The sequence below is a fragment of the Vigna unguiculata genome, chromosome 8 (genome assembly GCF_004118075.2).
Source record: "Vigna unguiculata cultivar IT97K-499-35 chromosome 8, ASM411807v1, whole genome shotgun sequence".
NCBI lineage: Eukaryota > Viridiplantae > Streptophyta > Magnoliopsida > Fabales > Fabaceae > Vigna > Vigna unguiculata.
The window spans coordinates 29,375,476-29,393,904 of NC_040286.1; the positions used below are offsets into that span (position 1 = coordinate 29,375,476).

The 18,429-nt window shown below is 33.4% G+C and overlaps 3 protein-coding genes across 4 annotated transcripts; all 3 read left to right on the forward strand.

Moving 5' to 3' along the window:
* Window positions 1-1,150: 1,150 nt before the first annotated feature.
* LOC114195072 (acidic repeat-containing protein-like) lies at window positions 1,151-2,050 on the forward strand. Its single transcript, XM_028085467.1, has 2 exons — window positions 1,151-1,310; window positions 1,641-2,050. The coding sequence occupies exons 1-2, from the start codon at window positions 1,151-1,153 to the stop codon at window positions 2,048-2,050; spliced, it is 570 nt and encodes a 189-aa protein (XP_027941268.1).
* Window positions 2,051-4,924: 2,874 nt separating this feature from the next.
* LOC114193789 (cinnamoyl-CoA reductase 1) lies at window positions 4,925-7,424 on the forward strand. 2 transcript variants are annotated; one of them, XM_028083724.1, is made up of 6 exons: window positions 4,925-5,176; window positions 5,258-5,430; window positions 5,507-5,692; window positions 5,761-5,923; window positions 6,543-6,729; window positions 7,146-7,424. In XM_028083724.1, exons 1-6 carry the CDS (start codon window positions 5,068-5,070, stop codon window positions 7,288-7,290), a joined length of 963 nt encoding a protein of 320 aa, XP_027939525.1. In that variant the 5' UTR covers window positions 4,925-5,067; the 3' UTR covers window positions 7,291-7,424. The 2 variants fall into 2 exon arrangements, with proteins under 2 accessions (XP_027939525.1, XP_027939526.1); XM_028083725.1 differs by having other exon boundaries at window positions 5,782-5,923.
* Window positions 7,425-12,696: 5,272 nt separating this feature from the next.
* Window positions 12,697-15,286, forward strand: LOC114195227 (transcription initiation factor TFIID subunit 15b-like). The gene is made up of 6 exons (XM_028085623.1): window positions 12,697-12,870; window positions 12,963-13,041; window positions 13,202-13,868; window positions 14,195-14,345; window positions 14,439-14,520; window positions 14,823-15,286. The coding sequence occupies exons 1-6, from the start codon at window positions 12,705-12,707 to the stop codon at window positions 14,935-14,937; spliced, it is 1,260 nt and encodes a 419-aa protein (XP_027941424.1). The 5' UTR covers window positions 12,697-12,704; the 3' UTR covers window positions 14,938-15,286.
* Window positions 15,287-18,429: the final 3,143 nt, after the last annotated feature.

The window sequence follows — 18,429 nt, forward strand, 5'->3', positions numbered from 1 at the left end:
CAAGAATTTCAAATGCTATACATTTCAATTTCTTAGAATTGTTAAATTACCTCATCCAAAGACAAGGTAAGAGTGTGTTTGGATAGAGTATTTTAATGAAGTAATTCATTTTTTTAAGAATTTAGATTTCTTTGTAATGAAATACTTTGTTTGGATAGAGAAATTAAAAAACATTTCAAATACAAACATTTTTTTGAAGGATTTTAGTTAGCTAAATTAGTAGAAATTCAAATACTCTAACCTTGTGTTTGGATGGAGCATTTCAACAATGCTTAGAAATTGAAATACTTTGTATTTGAATTGCTTGTAATTAAATTCCATTCATTTTTTAAATAACTTGTTTGGATAAGGACATTAAAATACTTGACATTTCAATTTCTTGTTTGGAAAAAATAAATTGAATTTATTGTGAGATAAAATTTAATTTAACAATATTTATTTTACGCTTAATTATATTTTGAGTTCACGATAAATTTGGAAACATGCTCGACAACCCAGATGGGTCGGGCAGACCCAACTACGCAACCAGATTGGTTAGACCCGACGATCCACCCGAGTTGGACTGACTGAGAAGCCCATACAAGCTGGGTGGATCGATGTTCTAGAGGCCCGATGGCCCATACTGACGATTGTGTCGTCAAGTTCGTCAATATGGCACGATCCAACCCGTCTAGGTCATTGGCCCAATGCTCTAGACAGGTTCGACAACACGAACGGGCCCGACGATCAAGACGAGTCCGACGACCTGGACGGGCCCAACGACCTGGACGAGCCCAAAATCCGAACGGGGCTGAATACCTAGAAAAGTTTGACAACCCAGACGGGCCCGTACACCCAGACGGACCCGAAGACCTGGACAGGTCCGACGACTAGGATGGGCCCGAGGACCCGGACAAGCTCGACAACTCGGATGGGACCAACGACTTGGACACATTCGACGACCTGGACAGACCCGACGACCTAGACAGGCCTGACGACTCGTACGGGCCCGTCTGGGTCGTTGTGCTCGTTTGGGTCGTCGGGCCCGTCCGGGTCGTCGGGCACGTTTGGGTCGTTGAGCCTGTTTGGGTCGTCGGACCCATCCGGGTCGTTGGGCTCTTTTGGGTCGTCAGGCCAGTCCGGGTCGTCGGGCATGTCCGGGTTGTCGAGCATGTCTGGGTCGTCGGGCCCGTCCGGGTCATTGGGCATGTTCTGGTCGTCGGGCCCGTTCGGGTCGTCGGGTACGTCCGAGTCGTCGTGCATGTTCGGGTCGTCGGGCATGTCCGGGTTATCGGGCATGTCTGGGTCGTCGGGCATGTCCGGGTTATCGGGTATGTCCGGGTCGTCGGGCCCGTCTGGGTCATCGGGCCCGTCCGGGTCATCGGGCATGTTCTGGTCGTCGGGCCTGTCTGGGTCGTCGCGTATGTCCGAGTCGTCGTGTCCGTCCAGATCGTCTAGAATGTGAGGTTGAGTAAGAAGAATTTTAAATTCCACTTATTTTGAGGGTATTTGAATTTCTACTAATTTAGCTAATTGAAATCCTTCAAAAAAATTCTTGCATATGAAATGATTTTTAATTTCTCTATCCAAACAAAGCATTTCATTACAAAGAAATGTAAATTCTTCAAAAAAATGAACTGCTTCATTAAAATACACTCTAGACGATTTGGACGAGCCCGACGACCTGAACGTGGCCGACGACTCGGATGGGTCGGACGACCCGGACGGGCGGGACGATCCAAACATGTCTGACGACCTAGACGAGCTAGACAACCCGAACGAGCCCGACGGCCCAAATGAGCCCGACGACCCGGACGAGCCCGACGACTCGGACGTGCGTGACGACCCGGAAGTGCTGGACGACGCGGACAGGCCCGACGACTCGGATGAGCCCGACTACCCGGACGGGCCTAACAACCCTGACGGGAATGATGACCCGGATGGGCCCGATGACTCGGACGATCTCGACGATCCAGACAGCCCTGATGATTCGTACGAGCCAGACTATCCGGACGGGCCCAACTTAGGTCCGTTTAGGTCGTCAGACCCGTCTGGAGCATTGGGCCAATGACCTAGACGGGTTGAACTGGGCCATATTGACGAACTTGACGGCACAATCGTGTAGTATGAGCCATCAGGCTCTAGATCATCGGGCCACCCAGCTTGTCTGGGCTTCCCAGTCGGTCCAGCTCGGGTGGGTCGTCGGGTCTAACCAATCCAATTGCGTAGTTGGGTCTGCCCGACCCATCTGGGTTATCGAGCATGTTTCCAAATTTATCATGAACGCAAAACATAATTAAGCGTAAAAGAAATATTGTTAAAATTAAATTTTATCTCACAATAAATTCAATTTTTTTTTCAAACAAGAAATTGAAATGTAAGGTATTTTAATTTCCTTATCCAAATAAGTTATTTAAAAAATGAATGAAATTTAATTACAAACAATTCAAATACAAAGCGTTTCAATTTCTAAGTATTATTGAAATGTTCCATCCAAACACAAGGTAAGGTTTTGGGTTAAGAGTGGTGTCAATCCCTTATATGTGAATTTGGCTCATGCTCATTGGTGTTGTATCTCCTCGGTTGTGATCTTCTCTAGCAATCAAAGATGAGTAATATGAAACAACATTATATATATATATATATATATATATATATATATATATATATATATATATATATATATATATATATATAAATTAATATAAAAAATTACAAAGTTTTTTTTATTGTGCTTTCTTATTATAAAAGCATTTATCTATTGTAAACATCATACATTTAAATTTAACAAAATTCAGCTAACTCTCCCTCTAGACATTTATATAGAGTGATTACAAAGCTACATCAGGTCCAAAGTTTGGGTTTGTATTCCTTGATATCCATTTACTGATACACCTTTGTTTTGCATCTGATCTTGGTATTTCCAAGTTGCCTCTAAATATGATAAGGGTTGCATGAGACAAATCTTTCCTGATTTCCTGCGCAAACAAAACAAGTACAAAACTAAAAGCCTGACATGGTTAGGATGTCTTGAGAAGGGACAAAGCACCTGAATCACATTTCTTACTTCTTGATAGGCATCTGGGGTCCCTACCTAGTCCCCTATTTGTGATTATGATTATGTTTCTAAGTAATAGAATGAAGGCACTGAATTGGACAAAGAATCCAGGTCTGAATAAGAGAAATTAACCTTACCAATTTTATACTTCATCCAAGCCCAAGCATTTAATTGTGCCAAAGTAAATATTTCTTCTACATCTACTTTCTCTTGTCTAAACACAATTTTGTTCCTGTGATCCCATATGTTCCTTATAATTGAAACCCATACACCCTTTCATAACTTATTTCCCTTACTATTAAGGGTCAATACTTCAAATTGTTGGAAATGAGCTTTAAGTTGATTATGATGCACCGCACTCACTTCCACCCACCTGTTACACATGTTCCAAATCTTTATTGTTACATTGCAAGTGAGGAATAAATGTGTATTAGTCTCTTCTTCTAGCCCACAAAATATACAGGAAACATCAGTTAATTTTACTCTTCTCCTCCTCATATTTATCCTTGTAAGCACCTTATTCATGATTACCCTCCAAGCTAAAAATTGTGCAAAGGGAGCTACTTTTACAATCCATAACATATTGTACAAATAAGAGTTTTCCCATTAGAAAAGTTTTGTATTTTTGAATATCCAGATTTAACAGTATATTTACCTTTCTCATCTTTCCAAAACCAAGAATACACACTCTCCTTATTTACTGTTACTTGTTGTATTAGGTTCTCAAATTCATCTACTTGAGGCAACTTCCATTAAAACCATTTCCTTCTCCATTTTACTCTCCATTTCCACTTGTTGTTTTCCCATTTCCCAAACTCCTTTATAACTTTATCCTTAAATATGGAATTTCCATATAGCCTAGGAAATCTAAGCTTTAAGGAATTTAATCCAATCCATGTATTTTTTTCAAAAATTTATAATGGAGCCTAACCCTACTTTTCATTCTACATTTTGGTCAAACTATCTCCATTTTTCTCCTTCCCCTGCATACCTCCTTAAGGCTTTGTTCACTTGGATAGATGGTTTTGTGGGAGAGGAAGAAGATGGATTTGAGTGAATTTGAAAGGGAAATGTGTGTTGTTTTTTTTAAGGGATTTAGAGGTGATTGTGAGTGACTTTGGAAGTAAAGTTTGTGAGAGTTTGTGAGTGATTTGATTGATGTGATAGATAAAAAATATATTTTAATATATATAAAAGAGAGATTACCATTTTGCTCTTTAAATAATAAGTAGTATAAATTAATGTCTGTATGAGTTATAATTATTTTTTAAATTTTTATTTAATACTACACTTTAAAGAAATAAATTAAAAAAATTAATAAAATTAATTAATATTTTTCATAGTATTGAAAAAAATATTACAAAACATTTGTGAATGATATTTTATTTTAAATAAATAAAAAATTAGTATGAAACTCTACTCGACCACCAAATTTATATTATTATATTATATAATTTATTATTTATATTATTATATTATATTATTTATTATTTATATTATTATTATTTACAGAATATTTATTAAGTTAAAATAAATTATTATTATATATATATATAATATAATATAATAAAGTACGTTTAATTTTCTCAAATTTAATTGCAAATCTCTTCTCTTATATGAAAAAAGTATATACTAACAAATTTGTATTAACTTCTGTGTTTTTTTAATCTTTTTCTTTTCGCTTTCTATGTTTATGGTAAATGATTTCAAATCCGTCATTTAAAACAAAGACCTAAGTCTTTCCATCGCGTTGATAGTAGATATATTGATTACTTTTTCCGTGAGAACTCTCCAAGATCTGGCACGTAGACATATATTATGAATAAAGAAATTATAGATATAATTATAGACCTCTAACAAATAAAATTTTCATATTAACAGCTAGAAATATAGTCTAACTTTTACCCATTAGACTGACATTTATTGATAATTGCAATATGATACGATAAAGAAAATAAATTTCAGTGAGGCAATACATATAATTATTACAGAACAAAACTGGAGGGAGGTTGATAAAATACAGTTGCAGAATGGAGAAGGTGGTGTGTGTCACCGGCGGCAGCGGCGCCATCGGTTCATGGCTCGTCCACCTCCTTTTGGACCGCGGCTACACCGTCCACGCCACCGTTCAAATTCTCAGTTAATACATTCCTTACTCTCTCACTTATACATTCATTTCATCACAAAACTTACACAGTATGGGGACAACTTTTCTAACAGACGATGAGGCCGAGACGAAGCATCTAGAAGCCTTGGATGGAGCACCGGCACGCCTCCGCCTCTTCCAGATGGATCTCCTCGACTACGATTCCGTCCTCGCCACCGTGTGCGGCTGCGCCGGCGTGTTCCACGTGGCCTCTCCCTGCACTATTGAACAAGTCCAGGACCCTCAGGTCTTGTTCCGTCGAGCTCCTGGAAAATTTTCAATCTTTTTGGTTTTTGCATGACCCCATTTGGGTCTTAATGCAGAAGGAGCTTCTGGACCCGGCGATAAAGGGCACCTTGAACGTGCTAACGGCGGCGAAAGAAGCAGGGGTGCGTCGCGTGGTGGTCACGTCCTCCATCTCCGCCATTGTTCCGAGCCCCAATTGGCCTGGTGACGTTCCCAAGAGGGAGAACTGCTGGACTGATATTGAATTTTGCAAGCAAAAGGGGGTAAGAAAGTGTTTTCATTTTTGTCATTTTCGGCTTCTTATTCTTGTGTGTGTGTGTGTGTGTAACAGTTGTGGTATCCATTGTCAAAGACTTTGGCCGAGAAAGCAGCTTGGGATTTTGCAAAGGAGACTGGGTTAGATGTTGTTGTGGTGAATCCTGGCACTGTTGTGGGTCCTGTTATTGCACCGAGGCTTAATGCAAGCATGGTCATGTTTGTTCGCCTACTACAAGGTAGAGACTGCTGGTTAATCAGGTTGATTTTGCAGATATTTCTTGATAATTTTGTTGTAGGAATTTCCTTGAATATTGGGAATGTATACTGGAGAAGTGCTAAAATATTGTGGCAATGTTACCAAAGTATTTTTGAGCCACGAGAAAAGTAGATTGCATAGTATTGAATTGTGCGAAAAGGGGTTTGAGATATACTTAGAAGGATAAAGGAAATTTTTAAAAGGGAACAAGGTTTTGAAATGGCAAATAAAGGCGGCCACTTTTGCAGAGCCGTGGATACCCAAAAATCTTGATTATGTGCTAGCACTATTTAACACCTTGTTTGGGATCCTGTGATGGATAATGTATAACTTTTTAACATGTAAATACAGCTACAGTCGTTGTTACCAAGTTATTAGACTCATTTTATAAGACCTATTACTGCATAGTTGATTGTATAGCTGTGTAGATATTTAGAAGTTGATACCTTCGTGAAAAGTATTAGACTTGTTTGATTAAGTAGTAGTACTCCTTTCATTAGCTTTTGCAATCTACAAAGTGTTAATCATTGCTGACACCATTATCAAGCTACCCTATTTATAATTTTTTAGGAGTTTACTGAGTATTTGTTGTGTTGCAGGTTGTGATGATACATATGAGAATTTTTTTATGGGACCAGTCCACTTCAAGGATGTAGCATTGGCACATATTTTGGTGTATGAGAACAAATCTGCAGTTGGTAGGCATTTGTGTGTTGAAGCTATCTCTCACTATGGTGATTTTGTAGCAAAAGTTGCTGAACTTTATCCAGAGTACAATGTGCCTAAGTAAGCCACACACCTGATTCTGTATACACAATATAATGCAATAATCTTTTGGTCGGTAATTCAGGAATTAGATATATTGCTTGATTCTTGAAGAAACTTCTTACTCTTATTTGAACACAATTTGGTTCATGTGTAGTGCAACGTTGGTTTTCACTTTTCATTCATGCGCTTACTAATCTATCTATCTTGCATGCTATTCATCTTCAGGCTGTGGTTTCTTATGGTTATGAACTATTATGTACCCTTGTGCTGCAATGGATAGTGTATGTTGTAGGTAGTGTGCACTTTGCAATTCGTTCTTATAGACTTGTTTGTATATTGTCTTCATAATCAAAAATAGAAGGTTCATATAGTTCTTATAGTGATACCTTAATACATAACTTGAACATGATGTACTTTGTAATTTCCCTTTGAAGGATGCAACGAGATACCCAACCAGGATTGTTGAGAGTGAAGGATGGATCAAAGAAACTTATGGATTTGGGTTTGCAATTCATTCCAATGGAGAAGATTATAAAGGATGCTGTAGAGGATTTGAAGAGAAAAGGGTTCATTTCATAATGCTGCAATATGAGTCCTTATGGCCCATGTTTCTGCAGAATATGTTACCTCAATGCCTCTGCAAATTGACTGATTCAATATGTATCGTTAATCTGACTCTTTTCCATTAATAAGAAAAAGGAAATTGCATATCAGTGGCATGACGTGATTAAGAATCCTGTTTGTTTCTTTTCTGATAATGAAGATGGAAATGCGTAAACGTATTGTGCACAAAGAAATGTATAGAAAACATGGAAAACGAAAAAACAATTACGTTAAACTTTCTGCCAGTAAGAGGATTTAGAAGGAAATTACGTGTGTGTATATATATATATATATATATATATATATATATATATATAATTTTATTATGGATATATTGTAGGTTATATATTCAATAAACCAAATATTTAAAATTATTTGCTCGATTACTGAAAAAATATATAAGAATGTGTAAATAAATATATTTATGATTTTTTTATATAATTTAATTTTTTATGGAACTTTAAGTTTATTGACAAAAGTATTCCTTACTCCGTAAGGTGGCTACTTTCTATACTTAAATGTGAATACTCTAAGCATGGCTTATTCCATACACAAAATGGTATTAAAGGGATTAATTAATGGTTATAAATCTAATTCAGTTATAATCTAATCGATAAACTAAATTAATATTTGAATTATTTGACCCGATTTATATTAAATTTTTATATGACATAACTGAACTAATTCACTCTGAAATTAAAATAAAATTCTACAAAATATAATTTTGTAATAAAAATACAATACAATCTATGATTGAGTAACACAATTGCAGAACGACGTAGAAAGTTAATGAAATTATTAGGTTATGTAAGAAGTAAAAAAATATGGCAAATATTGTAATCATTCAAAAAATAAAAAATAGTGTTTTGATAATATTATTTAAAAGTGTCTTAAAATATTAGTTTTTGTTAAAAATGTTATTTATCAAATATTGGCAACAAAATTACATAAAGTTTCAGTTAATAAAAAATAAAATATAATTTAGAAATATTATTAAACGTAGCCTTTATGCAATTTTTAATTTTGTTACTTAATATAGCATCCCAATCTAATAGATTTACACGGCTAACTAACCGAAATATTACAATTTGGATATTAGACAATAATCAACCACATAAACATATATATATATATATATATATATATATATATATATATATATATATATATATATATATATATTTATAGTACTCATCGAATATTGGCAACAAAATTACATAAAGTTTCAGTTAATAAAAAATAAAATATAATTTAGAAATATTATTAAACGTAGCCTTTATGCAATTTTTAATTTTGTTACTTAATATAGCATCCCAATCTAATAGATTTACACGGCTAACTAACCGAAATATTACAATTTGGATATTAGACAATAATCAACCACATATATATATATATATATATATATATATATATTTATAGTACTCATCGAAAATTAAGATACAAGTTCTCAAAATGTATAAAATTTTTCAACAAAGATTTATAAATTTCAAAAGATATATACATATACAATAATTATGTTCTAACTGATCATTAACTGTTTCACTACTTCTCAACCTCTTACCTGCATTATCTTGTGATCACGTATAATAATATAATCATGCTAGTGAATAAATCACAAACAAATACAAATACAAGAGTAAGCTAGAGTTATTTAAGATTATACTAACATTTATAGATTATGGTAATAATAAAAGATGATACATACAATTAAAAATCATGCACCAAAACACTTTGTACAAACCATAGAATAATATAATCATAAAGGTACTTATGACTTTTTCATACTCATCATACCTCAATCTCGATCTCTTAAAGACTTAGTATATTGATTAGAATTTGAGACCATGCACCATCATACCCCCTTTGCCTTTTAAGGACTATATCCATCTCATGATAGGGTCACCTCCCCTACCAAGTAATATGATCGGTAGTAGATTTAATCCTTGATGCCAAATGTTAGAATTGTGTAGTGGAATATTCGCGTGTGGACAAAAATCAGAGGGAGGGTGAATTGGGTTCTTAATAAAAATTGTGCTTTTAAATTTTTCCCCTTATAATATCAAAGTTCAATTAAAATTATTTTCTTTATTTTAATAACCACAATAAAATAAAGAGAGTAGGGAAGAGAAAATTGCATAAGGTATTTATAGTGGTTCAGATGAAAAGATCATACGTTCAGTTGTGTTAATCTTTCTAAAGAGGGATTAACTAAATGCTAAAAATAAACTAAGATTACAAATACGAGTAAGAGCAATTTAGGATAAAAAAACACCTCTCTTGAATCCACAAAAGATAAAGACACCTTCCTTGAAATCCAATGATGAACACCTCCTTTGAATCATTTGAATCACACAAAGGACGAAGACACCTCTCTTGAATCACATGAGAGATGCAGAAACACCTTCCTTGAATCACACACAAAAAATGAACATCTCCTTTGTCACAGAAAGAGGATGAACATCATCTCCTAACAACATCAACAACATTCAATCACGCAAGAACCCACTTGGTAAAAGTTATCGCTCTACCCATACTAAGTTTTTCAAAGCCTTCCACACAAAAAGTTCTCAAATACTCAAACTTTTGTAACTTTTGTGTTTTGTAAAATGAACTCTCACATTCATTTATAGAAGTCATTTTCCAAATTAGATTAAGAATATGAAAAGTCAAGTTACAACTATCAAAGATAATTGATTATCATAAGTAATAATCAATTATCACAGAGGCTTTTCTCAAAAATCTTTTAACTTCATTAATCGATTATTACAGAAACTTTCCTAAAAATCAATTTTTACTAAGATAATTGATTATCACAAAAGATAATCAATTATTTCAGTGAGTTTTGTAAAAATTAAAACTCTCTCGGTGCTATGTTGCTTGGGTTCTGCCTTTGACTCTTGACCTACTAATTTAGCTACCATAAATAAGATATATAAATTACAATACTTTAATAACTAAACTCTTAAGTCTTCAATGTATCTCTTGAATCCAAACATTTTTTAAGTCTTCAACATTTTTTCATGAATCATCATTAAGTCTTCCATACTTTTTCATAAGTCATCATCGTCATCAACACTCTATTAAAGTTAGATGTCCATCTTCTTCTTTTTATCAACACAAAATCTATCGATGACGACCTCCTTCAACTCTCACCTTCAGTATTTTCCTCTACATGGGTCCCTAAGTCCAATACTTAGTAAAGTTAGGGTAAACTAACTACAAACTATTAACATCAATACACTTTACACATCATCATAACATAGTAGTAATTCCCCTTAGAAATTACTAGTTTCTCATTCCACATCATATTTATATATATACACAATCATAACTAAAATCTTTAATCAATATATCATGTTTTCATTCTCTTAAAATTCCCAATCACTCCAAATGAAATAATTTCTCAAAGATCATTTTCATTTTCAAAACACCTATCACATACCACATATGACAGATTCGCTCAACGAGTTACTTTTGGAAGGACACTCACTCGACGACTAAATGACTCACCCATCGAGTTAAGCACACGAATAAAATGCATAACGAATGTGCCCAACTAAGACCAGACTCGCTGATTACCCATCCTCCCCTGATTCTCTACCAAACTCGAGTTTGGCTTTCACTTAGCAAGATTATACTCGTCCAACGAGCAAGCCTCCCCTAACACTCTGCCAAACCCAAATTTAACACTCGACCAACAAGTAGTGGTACCTTTGGCTATAATAAGTTTTTTCATCCTCTATTCAAGTTAAAAACAAAACCAATTCATTTAAAATGACTCATTAGAAGTCAAAGATACCACCCCAGATATTCATACTATAATTCATAGAACATCCAATAACATGCAAACACATATTACTCATTCAACCAATTCACACACACATCAAACAAATCAACAAGTGCAACGTTACGAATTCACAATCAAATCACAGGGTATGAATAATAAATTTAATCAGTATAAATCAAATGTACAAAGATTAAGATTAACTTCCTTTACTTGGTGTAGAAAACACCCTTGAATCAAGGTTGTTCTTAGATCTCTAATTCTCACACGATACTTTAACTTCCTATATTAGATCACATATCAGAGCATATAATTATAATTATAATTACACATAGATTCACCATGAGCTATTTTGAGTCACATGCATGGACCCTAGAACTTCATGTGTCTCAAAATGCTAAACTAACTCAAAAATAGAGTAAAGAATGAACTTACTCTGTTGTTTGATCAGAAGTGTAGATCTCTCTATCGTGAATCCACTTGTAGTCTCTAGACATATGAGAGACGAGCTTAAAAAGTTAAATAAGATATAAAGAAAAAGTTTAGAAAAAAGTCTTAAACAAATTATTTTGATAAAATGAAACTCGATTAATAGACAATTATATTTATATTATGACTTCTAATAATAAAATAATTGAGTTTCTCCTTTTAAAACTACTACTACTTTTAACTATTTTCTAACTCCTTACATGTATAATATCCTTCATTTTTATTTTCATCTCTCCATATTTATCACTTCAACAATTAACAACATCTAGTATAAAAAATTTAAACATGACAAAATTATTATAAATAAGGAATTCTAAAAATATTAAAATGAAAAAAAAATTTATTTCATAAATTTAAATTAAATAAGTAAAACAAGCTTAACTATAAAAGAAATATTTTAAAAAGGTATTCTCACATTTAAATTAAGTTCTTATTTTATTATTTATAATAACATTAATGAAGGAATTTCCTTTAACAACTTTTAATTATAATTTTTTTATAATTTTATTTTTTAAATTATTATCTTTTTAAATTAAGGTTAAATATGTTTTGGTCCTTCAACTTTTAGCAAAAATTGAAATTAGGTTCCGATAGAAATCTTAAACCAATTTAGTTATTCATTTTTAGAAATACATGAATTTAGTTCTTTAAACCCATTTTTTGAGTTTAGTTGACGTTTCAAACGCTGTTTCTTAGTTAACATGGAAATTAAAATATGTCAAACGGTGTAAACAAACTACAATACTAAATACTATGATGAAATGTGTTTAAAACGTCTAATAAACTTAATAAAATTTGGTTGAAAGGATTAAGTCCGCGTATTTCTATAATTAGAGGACTAAATTGATTCAAGTTTCTAATTGAGGACTAATTCCAATTTACATTGAAAAATAAAAAACATATTTAAGCATTTAAATTAAAATTATTATACACATTAAAAAATTAGTTAATTACTTATAATAAAAATTATTTTTATAATTAATTTTCATGAAAATTATTTATAATTTAATAATATGTTTTAATTTTATTAATTATTATAATAATTATTTTTTTTATGATGAGAAAAGAAGTGTTTCTAGTATGTATAAGAACACTTCAGAGTAACAGTCCCTGTATGCTCCGTTGTACTTGTACAACTTCTCTTCCTCTCTTTCCCGTCTCCACAATTCCTTATCGGATTCCAATCATGTCTGGGAATTACGACCAAGATGGTGGCGGATATGGGCGTCACGACGGCGGCGGTTACGGTGGTAGGGGAGGCGGAGGATTTGGCGGACGAGGTTTCGAATATTCTCTCTATTTTTTCATCCTTATCTTTTTTGAATCGTAAAATGTCTTAATTGTGTGTTAATCGCTACTGGTGGGTATCAAGGCGGGGATCGTGGTGGGAGAGGTGGTGGCCGCGGCGGCGGAAGTGGTAGAGACGGTGACTGGCGTTGCCCTAACTCAAGGTTTGAGATTTTATCCTCCGATTTGCTTTTCTTATTTTGCCCCTTTTTTTCTGGAGGATGTTTTGTGTTTTCAGTAGTTGGAACGGAACTGTGGATATGTAATACACCTAATGATTCTTACGTTTCTATATTTGATTGGAAAATTGGTATTATTATATAGTTGTGGGAATTTGAACTTTGCGAGAAGGGTTGAATGTAACAAATGTGGTGCTCCTTCTCCTGCTGGTGCTAATGATCGTGGTGGTGGTGGTGGTTATAATAGAGGGGGATATGGCAACAGTCGTGGGGGTAGATCTGGTAACTATGATGGAGGAAGAGGTAATGGCTATAATGGTAGTAGGGGGAATAATAGTGTTGGTAGAAGTGGGGGAGGCCATAGAGGTAGTCAAGGCAGAGAAGATGGTGGCTATGGTCAAGTTCCTGCACCTGCAGCCCAATCTTATGGTGGGGCTGGTGGAAACTATCCACCTGCATACAATTCTTCCGGTGGGAGTTCAAATTATGAAACTGATGCAGTTCCTCCACCTGCTAGCTATACTGGTGGACCTGCATCTTATCCTCCACCATATGGGAGTAATACTGGTGGTTATGGTGGCGGAGATGCACATAATGGTGGTAGGTCTGGGCAACCGGTTGGATATGATAGTGGCTATGGTGCCGGTAGTCAAGGTGGATTTGGTGGAGCTCCTGCTGAGCCCCCTGCTAAGGTGAAGCAATGCGATGAGAATTGTGGGGATTCCTGTGACAACTCTAGAATCTACATATCAAACTTACCTCCGGATGTGACTATTGAAGAATTGAGAGAACTTTTTGGAGGCATTGGACAAGTAATATTCTGATCTGTTGACTTTTGTGCGAGCTCTATAAAGAGAGTTATTTGTTCTATGAGCAATGGTTTGAATGAAATTGGCTTTTTCAAAGTAAATTAACATATTATCCATCTTCTTATCCAACATGCATGTGTATGTCAGTGAATTCTGCATTATTTACACTGGAAATAGTTAACCCCCTCGTTTCTCCCTGAGCACATTTGTTGATTTTTCTTGTGAACTGACAGAACATGCTATAGATTTTGTTTTCTGTATTTATTAGCATATCTCTGATTTTGCTGATGTGTTGAGCTTCACTCTCTCATGTCTTCGTAACTGTTTAGGTTGGAAGAATAAAACAAAAGAGGGGGTACAAAGATCAGTGGCCTTGGAACATAAAGCTATACACTGATGAGAAAGGAAATAACAAGGGTGATGGTTGTCTTGTGTATGAAGACCCCTCCGCAGCTCATTCTGCTGGCGGTTTTTACAACAGTATTTGATCTAACTGCTCCTACTCCTACTTTTGTGATACCACAGTTTATCTTCTATCATAAAGAGACACTTAACATTAATCTTTCATCTCAGATTATGATTTGAGGGGCTACAAAATCGCTGTTACAATGGCAGAAAAGTCTGCACCAAAAGCTCCACCTGCATATAACCATGGGTATTCCATATTTCAATTGTTTATCATTTTTCACAATGTTGCTGACCGTTTATTTTGCCATTGAAAATGACTGCTCTTGAAATGTGTGAACGAGTTACTCAGAATATAATAATTAATTGATGAAAGGCTGCTATTGATTTTTATTCTAGGGGTTTGAGTTGATTAGAGTGGGATGTATTTTGTGCTATAATAGTTTTAAATGTATTATTAACTATACAAATGACTTCCTAATTCTCGGTAATAAATGTTTGTATTTTTAAATCAATGTGGTAACTTTTGTTATATGTTTTTAAATTCCACAGGGGCAACAGGGGTGGCTATGGTGGAGATAGACGCAGAGACAATTATAGAGATGCAGGTGGTTCTGGTCCAGATAGGCGTGACAATTATGGTGGGAACCGTTCACGGCCATACTGAGGGCTTCAAGAGAGAACATTTTATGTACTGTGATGTATGGTCTGAGGGATTTGTTGTATTCTATTGGCGGGTAGCTTGAGATGATAGCAAAGAGGTAGGTTGTTCACTTACTTTTACATCACCTCTTTGCTCCTTTTTTGTTTTGTCACTTGCTGGTGGGATTTTAAATTCTAGGCAGGAATTAAGGAATTAATTTGATCATCTGAATGCCTTTAAAGGGGCAAGTGCACAATCTGCTACCAAAGTAGGTTTTATTTTTATTTCGAGTGACTACTGCTTTCATGAAAACATGTTCTAGTCTTGGTTGGAAACTGTGTTATTTTCTGGATAAATTATTGCATCTTTAGCTCATCCATGTGTTATATGTTTCAAAAACAGCCAGGTTGTATGTTTTATGTTAAGTCCTAGTTCTACGGATCAAGTAATCCCAAGTGGAGAATATTGGAATTGTAATCTAATTGCTTTTTTCCTAGGGAAAAAAAGGTTTTTCCTGACTGCATGTTGCATTTAACTTTAAAATCTATACAATAAGTTAGAGCTATATACTCGTAACCTTTATAAACTGAATGTTGAATTCATGCTTAATTTAGGTTACATGATGAGTATATTGGTTTGAACTGTTTAAACCTTAAATTAGCTACTAAAAAGTTCATCAATATTAAGTTACTTGAAGCCAATAGTGTTAATTGTACCTATAATGACCTAATAAAAGAGTGCGAGTTCTCGAACTAATGAAATTCCTTTATTTTTAAAGTTCGTAGAATTTTTTCGTGTTGTCTATTTTGTTGCACTTAGAAGATTCATGTTATTTTTTTTTTTTGTTTGCATCAAGTTTTCTTTTTGAAATAACTACTACCCATCCGAGAGGTTTTGAAGATTCCTTTTTATTGTTTTGTCAAATTGCATCTGGTTGGAACCTTTATGACTGTTGCCAGTTAGTAAATAGTTTTTTTATTATCTATTAAAATTTGTGTTGGTTATGGCTACTGCATGGTGAGCCTATAGCTATGGGTGATCATAGCAGTTGTCTGGTTGGCTGCATGATTCTTTCAATTGTTTAATTTTGACCGAGGATAGTTGTGCTGGGAAGAGTTGCTAGACTTTAGGTTCGCACATGAGCAATCCTCGGTGGTTTTTCTTATCTGTTATCATCAAGCAAATACTTTCGTTTTGCTTCTTGTCTTTGTAAGGTTTCCATAGGTTTTCACCTATTATTCTGAATGGTAAAGAATATGCCATTTCGACCCTTTGGTTCCGATTGATTTTTTGTAATAGGTGCCTGGTATATGGTTGTTTGTGCTCGAGGATTCATAGTCTTCCATCAGAGTTCTGATTGGATTAAAACTCTGCCGTGTGTTGGACTCTCTTGGCTTTGATTATCTTGCAAGTAGCTGTCTGGAATTTTGTCGTTTGGCTGTGCCAAAATATGTTATGTTTTCCTTGTGGCTGAGCTATTGCATAGATTGTTGACATAATTGTGTTTTAAGATTTGTTCTCCATCCCAGAAGTGCAGATAGATTAGATTATATTTAAGCTTTTGTCTCTCTCTTAGTCCACTAGACCGTCTTGTAGGTAGATATAAAATCTATTGATTGTTAAAAACATTTATGTAATAACGGCCGAAGATTTTTATATGCTATGGTTGGATGAGAATTTGATAGGCCACAAATACTTTTTCGTTTCGGAAAATTTGATTCGGGAATGTGTTTTTAATATTTGTAATGGCTCAATACAGGATTGATTTAGTGCATAAACACGTTTATAAAAATTGGTAATCTTTTATTCATAATTAGTAACTAGTTAATAACTACCATTTATACAATGATATTTTGAGTTGTTTTTTTGACATGATCAAACTTTAAATGAAGTTTACTGTATGAGTATTTGAAGATCATCATACATTGATTATGCGACTTGAACGGGTAATTCTATGCAGTAGACTGTTTATTTACAAATTATTCATCATATAACATTAAATTGTTTAGTCACCACCAATTATGATTTATTTGATTTGATATGATGTATATAACTATAGATTAACATGCTCTAGAACAAATGTGGTAGCTTATATACATAAGAGTCACAATTAAATGAAATCAAGTGATTGATTAAAATGAATTGATTGCAATGAAATATAAGTAACATATATGTATTTGGTGAATATGTTTGAGTTACGTTAGTATATTTTAATTATTTAGTGAAATATGTTTTTGATTTTTTTAATTTTAAGTGAAAATTATAATTAATTTTTTTTTAAAATTTTGAACTAATTTAGTTTTTTATTTTTAAATTGTGTAAATTTAATCTTTTCAATTAATTTTATTAAATTTATTTGATTTGATGTTTTAAATATATTTATATTTCTTAATTAAAATTGAAGTGAGAATGCGTTAAATGTTATAAACAATTCATAAAATATATTTGAAATGTTAAATAAATTTATATTAAGTTTAAAATTTTGTTAAAATAATTGAATTCATGCATTTTTTTAATTTGTAGATTAAATTGTGTCAAAAAGATAGTTTCGAAAAAGAATTAATTTCAATTTTTATTAAAAGTTAAAAAATTAATATCATATATTTAACCATGTTATATATTGCTAAAAATAAATAATACAATATTAAAAAATTTATATTTAAAAATATTTGAGAGATATACCAATTTTAATTTATATAATATAATAAGGTATCAAATAATTTCGGATTAATATAAATTTTACATATTTGACTATTTGATTATGTTAACATAAAAAAAGCATGAAAAAAAAATATTTATAATACCGAAATACATGAAAATATTGAAGAGAATGGAACGGAGATGGGAGGAGTTATCAATGGGAATAGTTTTGTCCTTTTGTATAATGTCCAAAAATATCTATTAATGACAAATTATCCTTTTATATATAAGACAAAATTATAAAAAAGAGTGTAGAAATTTACATGCTTTGTTTGGAATATTATATTTAAATTATTTGTAATCAAATTCTTTTCATAAATATTTTGTTTTGATAAAATAGTCAAATTTCTCTTCTAAAATAAACTTTCGTTTTAAAAGTATATATTTTGAAATTAAAATTTTAAAAAAATATTAGTTAAATTTAAATATTAAAAGAATATTTAGCAATTTAATTTTTTCAATATGTGTATACATGATGTGTCAGAGTTGTCATTTTAGCTCAATCTACAAGATTTGGCTTTATTTTCATGAATTGAGGCTAAAAAAGTCTATAAGACAAAAAAAGTAACAAAAGCCAAAATAGTCGAAGGTCAAGTTAAGTTAGTTCGAGTTGAAAATTAAGTTGGGATAACCTGAGTTGAAGGTTGAATCAAAGAATTTAATCAACTTAGACTGAGTCGAAAGTCAAGTTGAGCCGAACTAAGCCAAAGGTTGAGCCAATTTGGCCTATCTTGAAGGTCAAGCTGAGCCGATCCGGGTTGAAGGTCGAGTTGAGCTAGATTAGGCTAAAGGGATCAAGGTCGAGCAGACTCGACC